General features: G+C 39.2%; 1 protein-coding gene across 9 annotated transcripts in view; it reads right to left on the bottom strand.

Moving 5' to 3' along the window:
• The window catches only part of epb41a (erythrocyte membrane protein band 4.1a), a 159,426-nt gene that overhangs the window by 79,299 nt on the left and 59,212 nt on the right, over nt 1-20,915 (bottom strand). For all 9 annotated transcript variants that reach the window (XM_060847138.1, XM_060847135.1, XM_060847137.1 and 6 more), the window contains exons 3-5: nt 19,262-19,477; nt 17,615-17,719; nt 1,418-1,460 (exon numbers count right to left, since the gene is read on the bottom strand). In XM_060847138.1, the coding sequence (XP_060703121.1) occupies nt 1,418-1,460; nt 17,615-17,719; nt 19,262-19,477 (364 nt within the window). The remainder of the gene's footprint in view (nt 1-1,417; nt 1,461-17,614; nt 17,720-19,261; nt 19,478-20,915) is intronic.

Genomic DNA, 20,915 nt, shown 5'->3' on the forward strand with positions numbered 1-20,915 from the left:
AGTCTGATCAGTTATCTATTGATGTGGGTGTGATTTCCAACAATTACCCTCAGAGCACCAAAAAAAAATGTTTTTATACCTACTGACAACGATACAGCCTATCTAATCAAAGATTTAATGCTATTAAAGCTCCCCATATTACAACAGCAACTATACATCAATAATACTTCAGCAGGTGAAGTGCTTTGGGACATTTCAGGGATACAAAAGGGGGCTAGAAATGCAAATTTTCTTCTTTATTATATTTCTTCTTAAGCAATTCACAATATGGAGTCTATTAACTAAATAGAACATTGAAATATGCAAATTCTAACTAGGACAAAAAGCACTGACTTTGTCTCAAATAATTTAAAGGATATTAGTTACTGTAAATCTGCCCTCTGTTAAACTGCGTTTATGAAAGCATTTTAATGGTAAATAACCATACACCTCTATTTACTTTATTACTTTTAACTTCTCTTTCCCTCTGAAAGTCAGGAGATGAAGAGTTTTCATTTTTATTATTTTACACAATACAGCAAACTTTATTTTAACCGGCACCTTATAAATCAGTATTCTCGATAAACCAGCAAAACTAATATACCTGAAATATCGGAAGTTTACAGTACTACCACAACCCTTGGATAGTCAGTTGAGGATGCAAGTGAGAAGGCTCTCTGCCTCTGTTTTATTCAAAGCAAAGCTGCATTTTCATTTAACTGATATATGATGTAAATAAAGTAAAACAGTGATGTGTACACCCCCCGTATTACTTATCTAGAACTTAGTATGTGTTTTTACAAAGATTATATGGACCTCTTGATCAATCCAAACATTTGATCAACTGGTACACTTCTTGCCCCAGAGGTACTGGTTATTAAAATGTTTGTTGTATTTTGGATTGTAATAATAAATTCTTTATCCACAAGATATTATTTAGAATTCTTCTTCAATTGCTATTATATTAGGATTATGTTCAATTCAATTAAAAATACCCCGATTATGGATAACTGTTGATATAAACCCTTGCAACAACTAGTACGCTAAATGTTACATAAACCTTACCTGAGAACAGCAATATAAGTTACAATCAAAGGACAAACAAATACACAGTGAGGAAACATGCCATTTTAAGTAACCTGACACAAACCAATCTGGAAGAATTCATGCAAAGATAGGTAGAAAGTAATCATTATAATTCCTGCACCAAATTCACATAAAAAATATTTCATGGGCCTGTATAATTTAAATTATTTAGATGGTTAGATTTTATAATGGTTTCTGCAAAAAACCTCTCAAGTTTCAGAATTCATCAGACAAAAGAATCCTGCTGGGGAGGAGTGTTTGTTTCCCCCCCCCCCCCCCCCCCAACACTTGAGTAGTTTAGTTCCATAGTTTTGGATGAATTAAGCTTTATTACACACAAAAATACATTTACCTTGTAACTGCTTCTTAATTTCTTTGGTAAGATCTAACCAACTCTGAAACAAAATGAAAGCTGCATTAAATACTTGTCAAACAGAAGTAAAAATGAACACTATGCTGGATGAATCTCTGAACAGAACAGAAATACATTACTGAACAAGACACAAAAATAATCACAAGTGGAAATCTCTTTATCATTATCAAAATACAATAAAACTTGGTCAATTCAAGATCTGAAATAAAAACAAAGTGCTGAGAAATTCAGCAGGTCTGGTAGTATTAGTGGAGCAAGAAACAGAGTTGAAAACCAGCTTCACTGAATATGGAATATACAATACAGAACAATACCGTACAGGCCCTTGGGTTCAACGTGGTGCTGGCCTTCTATCTGACTCTAAGATTAGACTAACCGACATACCCTTCATTGTACTATCTTCCATGTGCCTTTTCAAGAATTGCTAAATGTCCCGAATGTATCAGACTCTACGAACACTGCTGGCAGTGCATTCCACGTATCTACCACACTGTGTAAAGAACCTCTGACATCTCCCCTAAACCTTCCTTAAATTACCTTAAAAAATTATGCACCCTCGTAATAGACATTTCTGCCCTGGGAAGAATCTCTGGCTATCCACTCTATCTATGCCTCTCAACATCTTGTACACTTCTGTCAAGTCATTGCTCATCCTTCTTCGCTCCAATGAGAAAAGCCCTAGCTCCCTCAACTTTTCTTCATAAGACCTGCTCTCCAGTTTGGGCAGCATTCTGGTAAATCTCTTCTGCATCCTCTCCACATAGTTTCTATATGGAGGCAACGAGAACTGAACACAATATTCCAATTGTGGTCGAACCCAAGGTTATAAAAGGCTGCAGCATAACTTCGCAGCTCTTAGAACTCAATTCGCCTCTAGTGAAAGCCAACACACCATATGCTTTCTTAACAAACCTATCAACTTGGGTGGCAACTTGGAGGGATCTATGGACATGGACCCCAAGATCTCTTGGTTCCTCCACACTAGGAGAAAGTGAGGACTGCAGATGCTGGAGATCAGGGTTGAGTGTGTGGTGCTGGAAAAGCACAGCAGATCAGGTCTCATCTGAGGAGCAGGAGAATTGATGTTTCGGGCATCAGGAATGAGTTGACAATACAGCGTTCCAGCAAGGTGGAAGTGGCTGCCGCGGTGGCAACTACAGGGGCAAAGGTGACGTGCAAGGTGGTATCATGTCTGTGCTGGTGAATCTAGCGGTGTCAGTGGATCCTATAACGGTGGTCTTCTTGGCAGTCATGGAGGTGGTTGGGTGGACAGCGTCCTCAGAGGTGGTGTGGTTATTAGTGGCTGTGGACCATGCGGCAGCATCGGGGCGGAAGTGACGGCATCGATTGCCCCAGCGCTCATGGAAGGAGTGGCCATGTGGCTAATAGCACCTGGATGGTTCCAGAGGTCAGGAGAAGATTCTAGAAGGTTCGAAGAAACCAGTGTATTGAGGGAAGTACTTGAAAGTTTGTTTAACTTACATTCTTTCATGTCTAATGCGTTAGTGAAAAATCATTTGTTGAGCTCATGTATTCTTATAAGAACGTGGAAATGCAGAGGTCCTTTGCAGGTTTGGGAAAGTGTGGCTCTGAGCTGGAGCAGGACTGACTGCAGGTAGAATAGATGACGGCGCATGGCTGATAGCATGGAGCGGAGGATCCGGAAAGAGAATCGTTGTTGAAGCTTTTGGATTCGTAGTGTGTACTGGGTATCCTATTCAGGTCCAAACTGGGTTGATCTGAATGTGGTCCGGAGTCAGTGTAGAATCAGATGGTTCTGTAGGCAGGCACTGAAGGAGGAGATATGACTGTGGTAGCAAATCTGCTCGAAGACGTGGCTGAAGAGCCAGAGGAGAAGAATTGAAGGGGGTTAAAGTGAGAAAGGGACTCTCAGATCTTTGCAGAGATAGGAGGAGAATTTCTTCCAGGTAGGCATCCTTGGAAGAGGCTTTGCAGTAAGGTTAAAATCAACTAGGAGAAAGCGAGGACTGCAAATGCTGGAAATCAGAGTTGAGAGCATGGTGCTGGAAAAGCACACAGGTCAAGCAGTGTCAGAGGAGCAGGAGAATCGACGTTTCGGGCATAAGCCCTTCATCAGGGATGAGACTTGTGGGTCGGGCTGAGAGATAAAAGGGAGGGAGGTGGGGTTTGGGGGAAGGTAGTTCAGAAAGTGATAAATGGATGAAGGTGAGGGAGAAGGCGATAGGTCAGGGTGGGGAAGTGAATGGACAGGTCTGGAGAGTGGTGCTGAGTTGGAGGCTTGGGACTGGGATAATATGGGGGAGAGGAAATGAGAAAGCTATTGAAATCCACATTTATCTCACATGGTTGCAGGGTCCCAAGGCAGAATATGAGGCATTCCTCCTCCAGGAGGTGGTAGTGGTTTGGTGGTGAAGGTGGCCCAGGACCTGCATGCCCTTGACAGAGTGGGAGGGGGAGTTGAATTGTTCAGCAACAGGGTAGTGGGGCTGGTTCCTCCACACTGCGAAGAATCCTGCCTTGAACCCTGTATTCTGCATTCAAATTAGACCTTCCAAGTGAATCATTTCACATTGTTCAGGTTGAACTCCATCTGCCACTTCTCAGCTCAATTCTGCATCCTGTCCCATGCAACCTACAACAGTCTTCCACACTATCCACCAACCTTCGGGTCATCGGCAAATTTACTAACCAACCCTTCCACTTCCTCATCCAAGTCATTTATAAAAATCTCAAATAGCAGAGGTCTCGGGACTGATCGCTGCGGAACACCACTGGTCACAGAGCTCCAGATTGAATGCTTTCCAATTACCATCACCCTCTGTCCTCCATGGGCCAGCCAATTCTGTATCCAGACAGCTATGTTTACCTGTATCCCATGCCTCTCTATTTTCTGAATGAGCCTACCAGAGGAAACCTTATCAAACACCTTGCTGACATCCACATACACCATATTCACTACTCTACATTCGATGTGTTTTGTCACATCCTCAAAGTATTCAACAAGGCTCATGAGGCATGACTTGCTCCTCACAAAGCCATACTGACTATCTTGAATCAAACTACAGTTTCCAAGTAATCATAAATGCTGTTTCTCAGAATCCACTCCAACACTTTGCCCATCACTGATGTAAGACAACTGGTCTGTAATCCTAGGATTATCCCTATTCCCTTTCTCGAACAAGGGAATAACATTTGTCACCCTCTAATCATTTGGCACTACTCCAGTGGACAATGAGGACGCAAAGATCATTGTCAAAGGCACAGCAATCTCTTCTCTCACTTCCCATAATAACTTCGGGTATAACCTGTCTGGCTCAGGGGATTTATCTATCCTTATGTTTTTCAATATCTTCAGCACATCCTCCTTCCTAACATCAACCTGTTTCACGGAACCCTCAGAAATGTCAAGGGGGCCTCTCAGTAGTGAATACAGAAGCAAAGTATTCATTAAGGGCATGCTCTACTTCCTCCAACTGCAGGCACAAGTTCCCTCCACAATTTCTGATCTTCCCTACCCTCACTCTGGCCATCCTATTGTTCCTTACATAACTGTAGAATGCCTTAAGGTTTTCCTTAATCCTACTTGCTAAAGTTTTACATGCCCCCTTCTAGCTTTCCTAAGTCCATTGTTCAGTTCCTTCCTACCTTGTAAACTTCTAAAGCCTGTCTGATCCTTGCCTCCTCTACCTTAAGTAAGCTTCCTTCTTCCTCCTGACTAGATGTTCCACATCCCTTGTCACCCAAGGTTCTTTCAACCTACCATCCTTCCCTTGCCTCAAATGGGACAAACCTGTCCAGCACCATCAGCAATTGCTTCCTAAACAACCTCCAGATTTCTGTCATGCATTTCCCTGAGATTGTCGGTTCCCAATTTAGGCACCCCAGTTCCTGCCTAACTAATTCCCACCTCCCCCAATTAAATACTTTCCCCCATACCATCTGCTCCTGTCCCTCTCCATGAGTATAGTAAAGATCAGGGAATTGAGATCACTCCCTCCAAAATGCTCTCCCATTGACAGATCTGACACCTGACATGGTTCATTGCCAAGCACCAAATCCAATATGGCCTCCCCTGTAGTCATTACCACAGCCACATCTCCTTCCTCAGCACCTGCCTAAGGAACCGACTGATCCCACACGGACTCCGAACTACATTCCAAACAACAAAATTTGGATGAATTCAGATTTCTCCAGTTTCCTCATTTCCCCTCCCCCCACCTTGTCTCAGTCGGTTCCCTCAACTCAGCACCGCCCTCCTAACCTGCAATCCTCTTCCTGACCTCTCCGCCCCCACCCCACTCCAGCCTATCACCCTCACCTTGACCTCCTTCCACCTATCCCACCTCCATCGCCCCTCCCCCTAGTCCCTCCTCCCTACCTTTTATCTTAGCCTGCTTCGCTCTCTCTCTTATTCCTGATGAAGGGCTTATGCTCGAAACGTCGAATTCTCTATTCCTGAGATGCTGCCTGGCCTGCTGTGCTTTGACCAGCAACACATTTGCAGCTGTGATCTCCAGCATCTGCAGACCTGATTTTTTACTCCCCTGTAGTCGGCCTATCTACATATTACATCATGAACCCTTCCTGGACACACCTGACAAAAACTGCTCCATCCAAACTATTTAAACTAAGGAGGCTTGAATCAATATTTGGGAAGTTAAGGTCACCCATGACAACAACCCTGTTATGCCAGCATCTGTCCAAAATCTGCCTCCCAATCTGCTCCTCCTTGCCTCTGTTGTTACTGGGGGGCTGGTAGAAAACTCCTAATAAAGTGATTGCTCCTTTCCTGTTTCTGACTTCCACCTATGCTGATTCTGTAGACAAACCCTTCTCAATTACCTCTCTTTCTGCAGCTATGATACTATCCCTGATTAGCAATGCCACTCCACCGGCCCCCCCCCACCCCCTCCATACCTTTTGAAACATCTAAACCTTGGAACATGCAACAGCAATTCCTGTCCCTGTGGTGCACTTTAAAAGGTGTTATATGAAACTAAGAATTTTAACTGTCCTCTGGATAGTCCAGGGCATTATTCAAAAAAGGCATGATTTTTTTCAAATGTCAAAACAAAAAACATCAAAACAGATAATCTGGTTATTTATCTAATTGTTGCTTGGGGGATCTTGCTCCAAATAAAACTGTCAGCCATGTTTACCTACTTTACAACAGTGGCTAAACTCCAGAAGTAATTTCCCAGCTATAACAGACGTTATAAATGTTCCAAGGATGTAGAAACCACTATTACAGCAAAGTAATTCTTTAGTTGAGCAAATCAGCCTCTACATTTTCAAGAAATTCACAGAAGTACAGTCGGTTCCACTATAACGTGCATTTCTTCAACAGGAATTGGCTTTAACGCGACTGAACAATTTAAAAACTGTTATCTGTAGAATGCAAACTTTCCTTACCCGCATTGACTATAATGCGATTCCGGCCCCATTAGTTTAAATAGCACGGCGACTGCGCAATTTACTTATAACACGAGAATGGAACTATCGTGTTGTATCAGAACCGACTGTAGTGTCAGTCCTAAAATTTATACTTTTCTTTTCCTCCAGATATAAAGCAATTTGTTTCTTTATCAATGTCTGTTCTTAGTTTTCTACAACAATATACTGTGGGTCCAACCAGGAATCAGGCTATTCTAGATCTAGTGACGTATAATGAGACAATTTAATAATTAATATCAGAGTAAAAGATCCCCTAGGGAACAGTGATTATAATAGTTTAACATATACTGTTGGAAAAGTGTTAGAATCAATTATCAAGGAAGCAATATCAGGGCATTTGGAAAGTCAAAACACTATCCATCAGAGTCAGCATGGTTTTATGAAGGGTAAATCATGCTTGACTAATTTGCTCGAAATCTTCGAAGAAGTAACAAGCAAAGTGGGTAACAGGGATACTCTGAATGTAATTCATCTGGACTTCTGGAAAGAGTTTGATAAGGTGCCGCAGAAAAGGTTAATTCACAAGGTTGGATCGTATGTGATTAGGGTAATTTATTAGTCTGGCTGGATTACTGGCTGATGGACAGAAGACAGAGTCAGGATAAATACTTATCTTTCTGGATGGTAAGATGTAACTAGTGGAGTGCCATAGGGTTCGGTCCTTGGATCCCAGCTATTTACAATCTACATTAGTGTCTTGGATACAAAGATAGTAGGCTCTATAACCAAATTTGTTGTCTACACAAAAATAGGTCGGACGGTAAATGGAATGAGGAAATAAGAACCTTACAAATGGATATATAATTAGGATAGGAGAGAGGGTCAAAATGTGGTACGTGGTGTTTAACGTGGATAAGTGCAAGATCATGCATTTGGGTCGAACAAATGGGAAGGCGACCTGTTATCTTAATGGGGAGATACTTCAGTGTGCTCTGGTGCAGTGGGAACTAGGTGTACGTGCTCATGAGTCACAGAAAACTAGCATACAAGTACAGCAGATAATAAAGAAAGAGAATGTAATGTTGACTTTCATAGCTAAGGGAATAGAATAAAAGATAAGAAAGTATTGTTGCAACTATACAAGGTATTGGTGAGACCACTCCTGGAGTATTCTGCACAGTGTTGGTCCCCTTATTTGAGAAAAAAATATAATGGCATTGGAGGCAGTTCAGAGGAAGTTCACTAGATCAATCCCAGAGATGAGGGGTTTGTCATATGAAGAGAGATTGAACAGTTTAGGCCTGTACTCTCTGGAATTTAGGAGAATGAGGGGAGATCATATTGAGATACTCAAAATAATAAAAGGTGTGAATAAAATAGACATGGGGCGAATGCTTCCTCTTGTGGGGCATTCTAGGAGAGCTCATAGTTCTAAAATAAGGTGTTGCAAATTTAAAACAGGGTTGAAGAGAAACTACAGATTTTCCTGCTCCTCAGATGCTGCCTGAACTGCTGTGCTTTTCCAGCAACACTCTAACCGAGAAACTACCTCTCCCAAAGGGTCAGGAATATGTGGAATCCGCTACCCCAAAGTGCAGGGGCTGCTGAGACAGTAAGTTAGACAGATTTTTAATTGGTAATGGGTTGAAGGGAAATGGAGAGAAAGCAGGAAAATAGCAATGAGGAGCATGTCAGCCATGATTGAATGGTGGAGCAAACCTGATGAGATAAATGGCCTAATTCTGCTCCTATATCTTATGAACTTATACGGTAGAAATTAACACTGTTTGAGGTGAAGGAATATGGGTCAGAAACAACCCAAATTACAAATGAAGAGAGGACAGAGCCAGCTGGACTGGGCTGAGAAATGAATTTAGCAGTAAAGATGGTGGAGGAAAAATGAAGGATGTTTAAGAAAATAGAAAGAGACTCACAGCAATGATATATCCCAGTGATAAATAAGGGTTCTAGGAAGGGGATAAGATAAACATGGCCAACTAGGGAAGTAAACACTAGCATTAAGTTTAAAGAAAAAAAAACAATGTGGTGTAGATTAGTGGTAAGCCTGAATAGATTCAAAGATCCAACCTCCACTGATCTGTGGAAAACAATTCCAAAAATTAATGATCCTCAGAGACGAGATACCTCCTCAAATCAGTCTTAAGTGGAAGTCCTTTATCATTAAACTGAGCCCTCCCATCTTTAAATTCCCAAGAGGAAAAAATGCTCTCCACTTCTACCCCATTATGGTCCCCTCCGAATCTTATGCTTTAATAAGATCACCATTCATTCTTCTCAACATCAATGAGTATGGGCCCAACCTTTCCTCATAAGATACATTCATCACAAAAATCAGAACTGCTTACAATACAAATGTTCTTCCTTATAGGGGTCAGTTAAGCTCAGTTGGCTGGACAGCTGGTTTAAACTGCAGGTTCAATTCCCACATTGGCTATCGTTACCATGAAAGACTCTCCTTCTCAATCTCTCCCCTCACCTCAGGCATGCTGACTCCCAGATTAAAATACCACCAGTCATCTCTCTTTAATGAATGAGCAGTTGTACCATTCAGTACGACTATGGTGACTTTACCTTATTTGTGATGTTGTCTTATGATTTATCCAGAATGGAATAGTTGAAATTTCACCCAAATAAATACTTGGAGGAGTAAAGGCATTATTTTCAAATCGATTTGAAGCTTCATTTTATAACTCCCAATTTTACGATTTTCCCTAACAATAATCCGAGATTAAGCCAGTCTGTTTTTGATCTTGGGTGTCATATTTGATCCCAAAATTATCTCCAACCTCATATCCATGCGATCAATAAGACTATTTCCATCTGTGTAATGTCACTCCTCTTCATCTGCCTCAGTTCATCTATTTCTGAAACACTCACTCATACCTTTATCATTATATATAAACTCGATTATTCCAATGCAATCCTAAATGGTGTCTCATATTATGTCCTCCATAAAACTTGTGATCATCTGAAACTCTGCTGCCTATTTCTTGTAAGATCTACAAATGTAATGTGAAATATAAATTAGAAAATTATTAGTTTTTCTTTTCTAACCCAAAACAAAAAGTGGAGTTGTGAGATGTTTACTCATTGGTTACGCAAGAGCATGTAACTTTCGAAAGAAGCTGGATTTGATACTTCTGAGACACTAGCTTGCACCAAGTGCCTTTGAGTTGTAAAAAAAACTACAGACACAGTTTTAGGATTCATTTTAACTACCAGTTTTTCATGGAATGAGCTGAGAGGAGATGGACCTGAACATCCAAAAGCCTGCAAATAAACCAGATAACCTTCTCCTGAGTGTGAAAAAGATATCACCTGAAAGTCTCTAAAAGACAAAAACTGGCAACTCAAACAAGGTCCAAGTCCAAGTGACTAGTCATTAAATTAAAGTCTGCTGTAGTTGACAACATGATTTAATTGCCAAAAGCAAGGTCATCTAATTTCCTCTTGTGCTTTGGACTTTCAATCACAGAATCCTTAGAGTGTGGAAAGAGGCCATGGAGTCTGCACTGACCCTCTGAACAGCATTCCACTCAGACCCAGTCCACTACCCTATTCCCATAATAACACATTTATAATGGTTAATCCACCCAGCCTGCACGTCCTTGGGACACCATGGGGCAATCTAGCATAGCCAAATCAACTAACCCACATGGAGTCACCCTTTTTGGAATAGATCCCGGGTTCCTGGCACTGTGAGGCAGCAGGAACCACCTAGCCATTGTGTCACTTTTTGTATTCATTTAAGTTGTTTATTTTAGGCAAAACTTCCCATCCACGTTACTCCTAAAAACCATTTGGCTGGTCTGTCTTTTCCATTCTAATTTGTGAATAAATGTGTGTGGGTATATATATTTAATATATTTATGTCTTTGAATTTAACCAGGCGTATCATTTAACTTTGCTTCTTAATAATTAATCAGCTGTCCTTGCGACATCTTAGAGTATAAGTTTTTTTATAATAAATGTTTTGCTTGCTTATTCATTTATGAGACAAAATGTAATTTTTTTTTAAAAACTTGAATAGTAGTCACAAATCAGACAGATCAACTATCCTAGTGATTAAAATGGTCATATTTCACATGTGCAATGTGACACAGAATAGTAGGACATGACTTCCAGCACACACTTCCTATCAGGAACATGGCAATCTTAATTTGGAGCAAGTACTATTCCCCAGTCACCTGTTTTTGTTGACCTATAATGGTTCCTGGTCAAGCAATGACTTGACTTCAAAATTTTCATCCTCTTTTCAAATCCTTCCACATCTCTACAAGATCCTCCTGAGATATTTGTACTCCTCTAATGCCTCTTGATTTTCCACAATTATAATTGCTCAATGATGGCCACACATTCAAATGTCCTGGCTCTAAGCTCTACAATTCTTTCCTTACACCTCTCTATCTTCCTTATGTACTTTAAAAGGTATGATTTTTTTGAAGCTTAGATCTAATCACCAAAAGCTTGGTCAATTATCACATTACGAGTCACAATGCCAGGTTTTGTTTGATCATACTCCTGAGGTGCCTTAGGATGTTTAATAATATTGAAGGTGCTGAATAAATAGAAATTGTTTACTTTCAGAGTGGAATCTTTTATCTTTCTGCTATTAAATTATATGAATGCTTTATGATATGGATAACAGTTAGATCAATATCCTATAAGTTGCACTTGCTTTTGAGGAACCATATGGCCTCTCACTTTAATCAAGGAAGTGATTTTTTTGCCCTAACTTTATTCAATAGAGGAAATTAATTAATATAGAAACAAGTTAAATCAGGAAACACAACAGAAACATTCTACTTATGACATATAAAGATTATGGATGCACTCAACTATTCAGATCACATTCTGCTGTCTAATGCTAGAAACTATGTGAAGTGTTTAGTAATTGATAGCTCTTTTACCCTTACCCATCTGATAAACCAAAGATTAAACTCAACCTTAAAATCTGCTGTTCCTAAAGTGAATCCCTTTTGAAGGGCTCTCGTTATTTTTAAACTTAGTGTTTTGATACTGTGGGAAAAACGTACAACATTAAGGCTACACACAGCATGGTTTCAGCTTTTCAGTGAAATCGCTTTCAACTAATGGGTCCTGCTACTTAGGGTGGATGAACAAATTTGAGATCTGTTCAATTAAAATCTTTTGAACGACACTAAACCCTTCTCAATACTATTAACTTAACTAATGCAAAGTCACATTTGTTTATATATTTCAAGCGATTTATAATCTACACAATATGCAAAAGGTTGACTGGATACATAAATTCTGTGCAATCCGTTAAGTGAATATTTCTTCTTACAGCAAGAAAGAAGTTGAATGCAAATGTATAACTTCCAAACACGAATCTGTGTCCCATATTCAGTCATTGTATTGTCTGGAGAGTGCAAAAGCATTTAAAGCAATAATGGAAACCTGAGGTGTAGTTCCAGTGCACAAAAGGATGTGAGTAGGGAGGACGTGCACAGGATTTCACGGTCACAGGAGTGTGTTAGCAGACAGCAAGCTGGTTTGAAATGTGTCTACTCCAACGCCAGGTGTATCCAGAATAAGGTAAGTGAACTTGCAGCATGGATAGGTACCAGGGACTTCAATGTTGTGTCCATTTCCGGAGACATTGATAGAGCAGGATCAGGAATGGATGTTGCAGGTTCCAGTGTTTAGATCTTTCATTAAGATCAGGGAAAGTGGTAAGAGGGGGAGGTGTGGCTTTGTTAGTCAAGGACAGTATAACGATGGCCGAAAAAACTTTTGACGAGGACTCGCCTACTGGGGTAATATGGGCTGAGATTAGAAACAGGAGAGATCACACTGCTGAGAGTTTTGTTTTATTGGCCTCCGCAAAGTTCCAGGGATGTGGAGGAGAGGATTGGCAAATCGATTCTGGGTAGGAGTGAAAGGAACAGTGTTGTGATTATGGGGGACTTTAACTTCACCAACACTGACCGGAAATGCTATAACTCTAGTATGTCGGATGGATGAGTTTTGTCCAATGTGTGCAGGAGGGTTTCTTGACACACAGTCTGTTGAAGGGCCGGCAAGAGGGGAGACCACACTGGATCTGGCACTTGGTAATGAACCAGGCCAGGTGTTGATTTAGTGGTAGGTGAGCACATTGAAGAGAGTGACCATAATTCGGTTATGGTTAGCTTAGTCAGGCCAATTCACCTGACCTACACATCTTTGGACTGTGGGAGGAAACCGGAGCACCCGGAGGAAACCCACGCAGACACGGGGAGAATGTGCAAACTCCACACAGTCAGTCGCCTTAAGTCAGTTGTAGGAAAAGTTTTGGAAAGGATTATAAGAGATTGGATTTATAATAATCTAGCAAGCAACAATTTGATTGGAGGTAGTCAACATGGTTTCATCAAGGGCAGGTCGTGTCTCACAAACCTCATTGAATTTTTTGAGAAGGTGACCAAGCATGTGGATGAGGGTAGGGCAGTTGATGTGGTGTACATGGACTTCAGTAAATCCTTTGATAAAGTTCCAGATAGTAGGCTTTTGGAGAAAATGAGGAGGCATAGGACTGAAGATGATTTAGCAGTTTGGGTTAGACACTGGATTTCTGAAAGAAGGCAATGGTGGTTGATGGAAAATATTCAGCTTGGAGTCTGCTTAATTGTGGTGTGCCACAAGGATCTATTTTGGGACCACTGTTGTTTGTCATTTTTATAAATGACTTGGACATAGGCATAGGTGGACGGGTTAGTAAGTTTTCAGATAACACTAAAGTCAGTGCACTGGTAGACAGTGTGGAAGAATGTTGCAGGGAACTTGGATAAACTGCAGAATTGGGCTGAGAAATGGCAAATGGAGTTCAACGCAGATAAATTTGAGGTAATTCACTTTGGCAAGAATACGGAGTCAATGCAAAGACTCTTGGTAGTGTGGATCTTGGAATCCATTTACATAGATCCCTGAAAGTTACACTCAGGTTGATAATGCTATTAAGAAAGCATATGGTGTGTTAGGTTTTACTGGTAGAGGGATTGAGTTCCGGAGCAGTGATATCATGCTGCAACTGTGCAAAACTCTAGTGTGGCCTCACTTGGAAAATGGTGTACAGTTCTGGTCACCCCATTACAGGAAGGATGTGAAAGCATTGGAAAAGATGCAGAGGAGATTTACCAGGATGTAGCCTGATCTGGAGGGAAGGTCTAATGAGGAAAGGCTGTGGGACTTGGGCCTGCTCTCCTTAAAGAGAAGAAGGCTAACAGGGGATTTAATAGAGACATACAAGACGATCAGAGGATTAGATAGGGTGATAGAGTGAGTCTTTTTCCTAGGGTGATGACGTTGGCTTGTACGGGGAGGGCACAGCTGCAAATTGAGGGGTGATCGATTTAAGATAGATGTCAGAGACAGGTTCGTTACTCAGTGTGGCATGGGCGTGGAATGCCCTGCCTGCCAATGTAATTAACTCAGCCACATTAGGGGCATTTAAGTCGTCCTTGGATAAGCATATGGATGACAATGGTATAGTGTAGGGGGATGGGCTTAGATTAGTTCACAGGTCAGCATAACATCGAGGGCTGAAGGGCCTGGTCTGCGCTGTATTGCTCTATGTTCTATAATCTGCCCATTTTGGTCTGTAACTTGCACCATGTGCAAATATATGAAAACCATTAATACAGGATACTATTAGAATGTTCAAAAACTGCAGAGTGAAAATACTGATGCACTGCTAAAATACTTCTACGCAAGGCATTTGTTTCCAAATACAAATTCTAAAAGCATAGTTTGAGAAAACGAAGAAAGACAAGCTTGAAAAAGACTTCTTTAAATCTAAAATTTAGTAAATACCAGTTCAGTTTTAGGAGAAATGAAATGCAAGATTTAACTTTACATTTGAAGACTACTGCTAAAACTAACATAATAATTGCTGTTTAAAACAAAAATAAAAATCTTAGGATCAGATGACAACTACGCACAGCCTGCGTCTGCTATTCATACACAATAAACATTCAGTGACCCCTGCTGCAAATGCACATGCATATGTATGTTGGCTCAGCTGTTATAGGTCCCCAGAAAAATAGTCCGCCAAAGCTTGCTGTAAAAATCAGCAATGAACAATTTGTTGATGAGTACAGGATCTGCAGTGTGTGAAGCTGTAGCCCTGCAAGGACAGAAAATTGATGCAGAAACAAAAGAAAATGATAATTACACTTGACATCAGGTAGTTGGTCTTTTTATGGCCCTTTATTCAACACTGTCTAAAGTATATTCTCAATCTGTTTCTCATCTGACAAATCCAGTAGTGCGAGTAAAAAGTGAGGTCTGCAGATGCTGGAGATCAGAGCTGAAAATGTGTTGCTGGTTAAAGCACAGCAGGTTAGGCAGCATCCAAGGAACAGGAAATTCGACGTTTCGGGCCAGAGCCCTTCATCAGGAATGAAGGGCTCTGGCCCGAAACGTCGAATTTCCTGTTCCTTGGATGCTGCCTAACCTGCTGTGCTTTAACCAGCAACACATTTTCAAATCCAGTAGTGCCTCATGAATCTCAAACTACTGACAATGTCAGACCTGCAAAAGGTGCCTACTTTTCCATTCAGTTTCCCAACTGACAAAACAAATACCTATTGAATATATATTCAATTCGTTAACATGGAACCTCAGCAAACAGTGTTTTAAAGTGTAAACAAATGCAGCATTTTCCTCTAAAAATTCTAAATATCCAGCATAATGAACCATGAAATGAGGACAACTCGGACTAATAAGCCCCCTTCTTCCACTGAGGGTAAATAATCTATTGCTTCATAAAGCATACTCTACTTTTTTATTCTCAAGGAGAGTTCTGCATAAATGATTTACCCTCTAAAAATAAATAAATCTCCAAACTATTCATTTAGCTTTTTTTTTCGCACTGGCTCTGTCAACATCACTCAAAGCCTGTCCCATCAGCACTGGAACCATCATGCCTAGATGAGTATTGTATCCTCTCAAATCAATAACCATCTTCATTTAACATGATTTTATTTCCAAATCAAATTACTTAACCCCTCCAAACAAGGAGCTGGATTTTAATTTAGGTTTTATTTTAACCTGTGCATTGTATCCTTATAATCTTAATACTGCTTCATATGAACTTGGTCAATTTCAAACTTGGGTTATATTTGTGTCCATATCAAATGGAACAATTTGTTTATATCTATATGCTCACTAATGTTTAAAGATCCAGATCACATTGTTTTCTCGTATTTCACTCTGCAGGTCTTTCCACCAACAACAGGGTCTATAATTGTGCTAATTTCTCACTATACATCTGTTTGAAGGTATAGTGGCCAAAACAACACATATCATTTGAAATGTAGTCTCGTCAGCGAGGCATACAAAGTGGCATGATTTACTCGGATGACTACTTTGTGATAAATGAATCAAGTTAAAAGTTTATTTCATAATACAGGATTATAAAACTTTTATTAGTCTTTTACTTGTTCTTCTCTGAAGCTGTAAGTCTGTTATCTTCCTTTTAATTAAGTTCTTGAGATATACTTTAAATTTTATTGGCTTTTCAGGAATACTTTCACTCTAAAAGGGAATTAGTAAAAAATATTTCTGCAAACAACTAATAACAGATTACAAAGTAAGTCCACAGAATATGCAGGGTTATTGTTCTAAACATTTATAAATTACAGTTTAGAACACAGTTGGAGTATTTAACTGGACACCAGAGTAGAGGAAGGAGTCAGAGGTTAGAGGTGATACAAAAAAGATTTACTAGAATGCTGCCTAGGTATGGCAGTAGAACAGTTAAAGCAGAGAAAGTTAATGGGAGATTTAGAATATGTGCTCAAACCATGAGAGTTTAACTATTGTTATTATGCAGTGAGTTGCTCTGATTTGGCATACATTGCCTGAAAGGTATAAGGAAGGGGATTTCAAAAAAAGGGAGGAGAAAAGATTTGCTAAACAATGAGGAAACAGTAGGCAAGTGGGTTAATTGGATAATCCTTTCAAGAGTCAGTGCAAGCACAACAGACCTAATGGCTTCCTTCTGTGCTGTAATCTATACATCAAAGCATGTTTGTTTGTTGACAACTCCTTCAAGGTCCTCGTGCCTATCTAAACGAACCTTTCTGAGGGGACAGATGACTTCTTGAACCAGAAGGTAAGGGTTACAACTTCTTTTAAAAAAATGATTTGGAGATGTTGGTGTTGAACTGGGGTGCACAAAGTTAAAAATCACAACACCAGGTTATAGTCCAACAGGTTTAATTGGAAGCACTAGCCTGATGAAGCAGCGGCACTCCGAAAGCTAGCGCTTCCAATTAAATCTGTTGGACTATAGCCTGGTGTTGTGTGATTTTTAACTTTTAAAAAAACGTAGTTGTATTGTTCTCAGACCTTACTTTTAATTTCCATCTCTTTCTTTCCTGGATTAGGATAGTTAGCTGAGCTTGTTCTTTTGTAATCGTATGAAGCACAAGACATAGCTGCTTTCAAGAAATAGTTCCTTTTCATATTTTCAACATACCTCTTGCCTTACAGCTGTAGCATCAATTTAGCCAAGAATGAGGCAGTCTCACAACACATATTTCACACAAACCCAGTATCCCGTGGTATTTTCTACATTGCTACAACTCAAAATTAATAATGTTAAAGAAGATGAGCAATTATTTTAATTCTGAATGTTTAAGCGTAAAGGTAGTGAAACAATAAGATTTTAAATGCAGTTGTTATATCACAAGACATTAGAAGACTGCCTTACAGGAAAAAAATGGTGTGACCAATTTCCCTCATGTTTGTAAACAAAGTAAATGTGCTTACTCTCTGATTTGTGGAATCCCAAATGGCCAGACCAAAATAGTCCTTCTCCAGAAGGTTAAGATGTTGGCACACTTTGGTAAAGAGTTCATGTCCCTTGGAATGTCTCTGCAATAAGAAATAGTGAATATTATTCCCTAAAATTGTCAGTTTGTTGTACTTTATGTATTGACTTATTAAATTTTTTTAATTCTCAATATTAAAACTCACAAGAGCCACATCACTAAGTACTGCACATGCATTGCTACAGTATAATTATGAATGTTGCCACTAGGATTGTTTTGTTCAGTGTTTTACAGACTTTGTGCTATCAAATGCTTAATGGAATTTTGAGTTAAGGAGTAAAATCCAGATAGGTGGAGCCTTTAGAGATACTATAACAATTTTTAAAAATTTGTTAAAGAAGTTTTCTGAACAAGCCTAGCGACAGCACTAGTAGTGATCACATTCTCACAAAAACACATCTGCAAATGAAAGTATCTCATCACTATAACTATGAAGTGTATTTTGATGACTTGAACATTTATTTGCATCGGCATTAAGCTAGTACATTTAAACACTGGCTCCCATCAACTGGCAGAATCAATGCACCTCCTGACTAACAACAGTTTGACAGGATCCAATGTTAGGCCATGCCAGGATCACTTCAAGCATTTACTTTGCACTTTGTGGGCAGTTCAGCTCTGGGGTCTTGCAACCACAGGAAACTAAAAAGGTAATTTAGTTTCAGAAGTGTAATATTGTTATGAACAATATAATACAGCAATCCAATAATAACTTAAACCACACTATTCCATCCTGGATACAAATCAAATTAATTCTGGTTATCTTAAAGACACGCATCTGCATCTCGTGTAAAACACCAAGTACGTAATATTGAAAAATGAATTTTTACAAACAAATTACTAAACTGCTTAATTCTACCATAGCCCATTATTTCCAAGGATCACAAAGCTAAATGCAGTCATGACAAATTCAGTAACCCCTTCCTGTTTAGAAGCCAAGCTTGAAATTCCTCTGGCTTTAAGTTCGTCCATTCCCAAACATTTGTTTGGAACCATAGCGGCATTTCACAAGATTGTAGGTTTTTTGTGCCTTTCAATAGAAATAATTTAGGTGAATATTCCGATAAAGCAGGCTGGTGTTCTAGAACAGAACTGCCAAAGCACTGCATCATACAGAGGTGAACTTGCAACCTCACCCATATTAGTTACTAACTGTTAAGATTACCAATTAGTAGCAACAACGAAAGATTCAGAAGCTTTTGTGCAGGTATGAAGAAGAAAGTTAGAAAGATTACCCCAGAGCGTCCTTGCACACCTAGTAGCTGGTTAAATGGTGCAAAAGACAAATACCTGGAGGCAGGTTCCCTTCCCATCCTCTCAGTTGGTATATGGTGCATGAGGACCAAACAGGAGGCGGGAAAACACAAACAACATTTGTCTCACAATGTTATATATATTTGTGAAGTAAAATACTATTGCTTGTTATTTTTCATAGAGACTTGTTAACTATTGGGCATGTGAAGTTTGGTTAAAACTTTTGTGGGTTTGTAATGAATTTCCTCCAAGCTAACTCCCAAAATTTTAATCAATAGTTAAAAGCTTACAGAGAAAATATTCAATGCTGGAAAAAGTGCAAAATTATTACCTCAACATCACACTGAAATTCAGTTTCATCCAATAGAGTCACCTTGCAACGCATGGTTTTGGATTTTTTGGTAATCTTTGGAAGTGGTTTCAAAGCTTCGCTGGTTTGTGGCTCTGTACTTTGACCAAATTTCTCTTCAGGAGTTTCTAGTTTTACTTCATCCTTAATCAATGAATCCTTCTCGAGAAGAAGATCTTCTTTCTCTTCTTGTGCTGGCTACAAGTCAAAATCAAGCACATAATTTAAACAGCAAAGATATATTTTCAAAACTTGTGCTCAAAGCATCATACTTGAATATACAAGTATAGTTCATAAGTTCAGTGGCAACTAAGTTAGAGAGAAAAAAAATTGCATTTCATCCTACAGGGGCCAACTAACTTCAAAAGTTGTTTGAAAAATGCTGATAGCATGTAGAATTACAGGAGTAAATGTTGGCAGAAAAATGGTATCACTAAGTTTGTAACAGCAATGAAAGTATTCAGAAAGGATGTACCCTACCCTGAATGTTTCAACTTCACTGCATTGCACTGAATCAAATTGCTTTGTGTGACTTATACAGAACAATGAGGAGTATGGATCGGTGTCAGTTTTTTTAAAAAATAAACTGAAATTATAATCTAATGATCTGATTTTTAATGTGTGGCATTCTACATATAAAATATGAAATGTCCTTATCCTGATAAAAGTAAATGAATTTTAGACAGTTTAGAACTGACTGACATCACACACATAACCAAATGTCCATCTTTTTGTTTCAACATAACTGTTAAAAGACATAATGTTAAACAAAGTTAAATCCTTTATTCAGTAGATTTCCAAATCAGAAGTGTATTTTTGTTACAGCAAAAGCAGTTTCATTACCATCTCCTCAAGGGAAATTAGGAATAGGCAACAAAGCATTGCCTACAGATTATGACTGAAATTTTTAAAAATCAAACATTTGCATATCAACAATTTATAAGTCTGAATATTTTTGAACGGAATTATTCTGTCAAAAATTCACTTGCCAATTCCTCAGCTGTTCAATGAAAAGGTAATTATTAATATTACCAATTTATATGAAGTCATCTGAGAGAAAGAGCTGGGATCACCTGAAAGCAAACTGGTCTTTGCTAACTTTTAATTTAAATTTCAGTAGTACTATAATTTAATTACACTAACATCTTTTAATCAAATGGATTAAACACTTAATAAAGTGCAAGCCTCTGGTGAAAGATAGTTGAAAATTAGATTGCAAACATCAAGACTCTTCACATAGATGGTCTCATACAGTGGAGCCTTGCTGGCTGTGAATAAAGTTCAGAATATTATGTTTCCATTCATGTAAAAACATTTCAAACAGCAATCAACAACCAATTGTATTCTGATTTAAGATTTGTCCACCAATGCGGCAACACTACTAAAAATAGTTCTTTCCAAATTTCTGCAGTGATAACGTAGACAAGAAAAATAAACTGCATTCAGTTCTGGTATAATGCAGTACTTCCATTCTCGTGCAACCCCATGTTATAAGAAAATCACATAAAAGGAGCACGATTTAAACTAATGGGGCCAGTATTGCATAATAACCAATACACACTTTAAAAGATCGCCTTTTAGAAACAGTGTCCCCAATTCTTCAATCATGTTGTAGCGAATTTGCATTAACGAAACA

This window comes from Hemiscyllium ocellatum, chromosome 30 (assembly GCF_020745735.1).
Source record: "Hemiscyllium ocellatum isolate sHemOce1 chromosome 30, sHemOce1.pat.X.cur, whole genome shotgun sequence".
Classification (NCBI taxonomy): Eukaryota; Metazoa; Chordata; class Chondrichthyes; order Orectolobiformes; family Hemiscylliidae; genus Hemiscyllium; species Hemiscyllium ocellatum.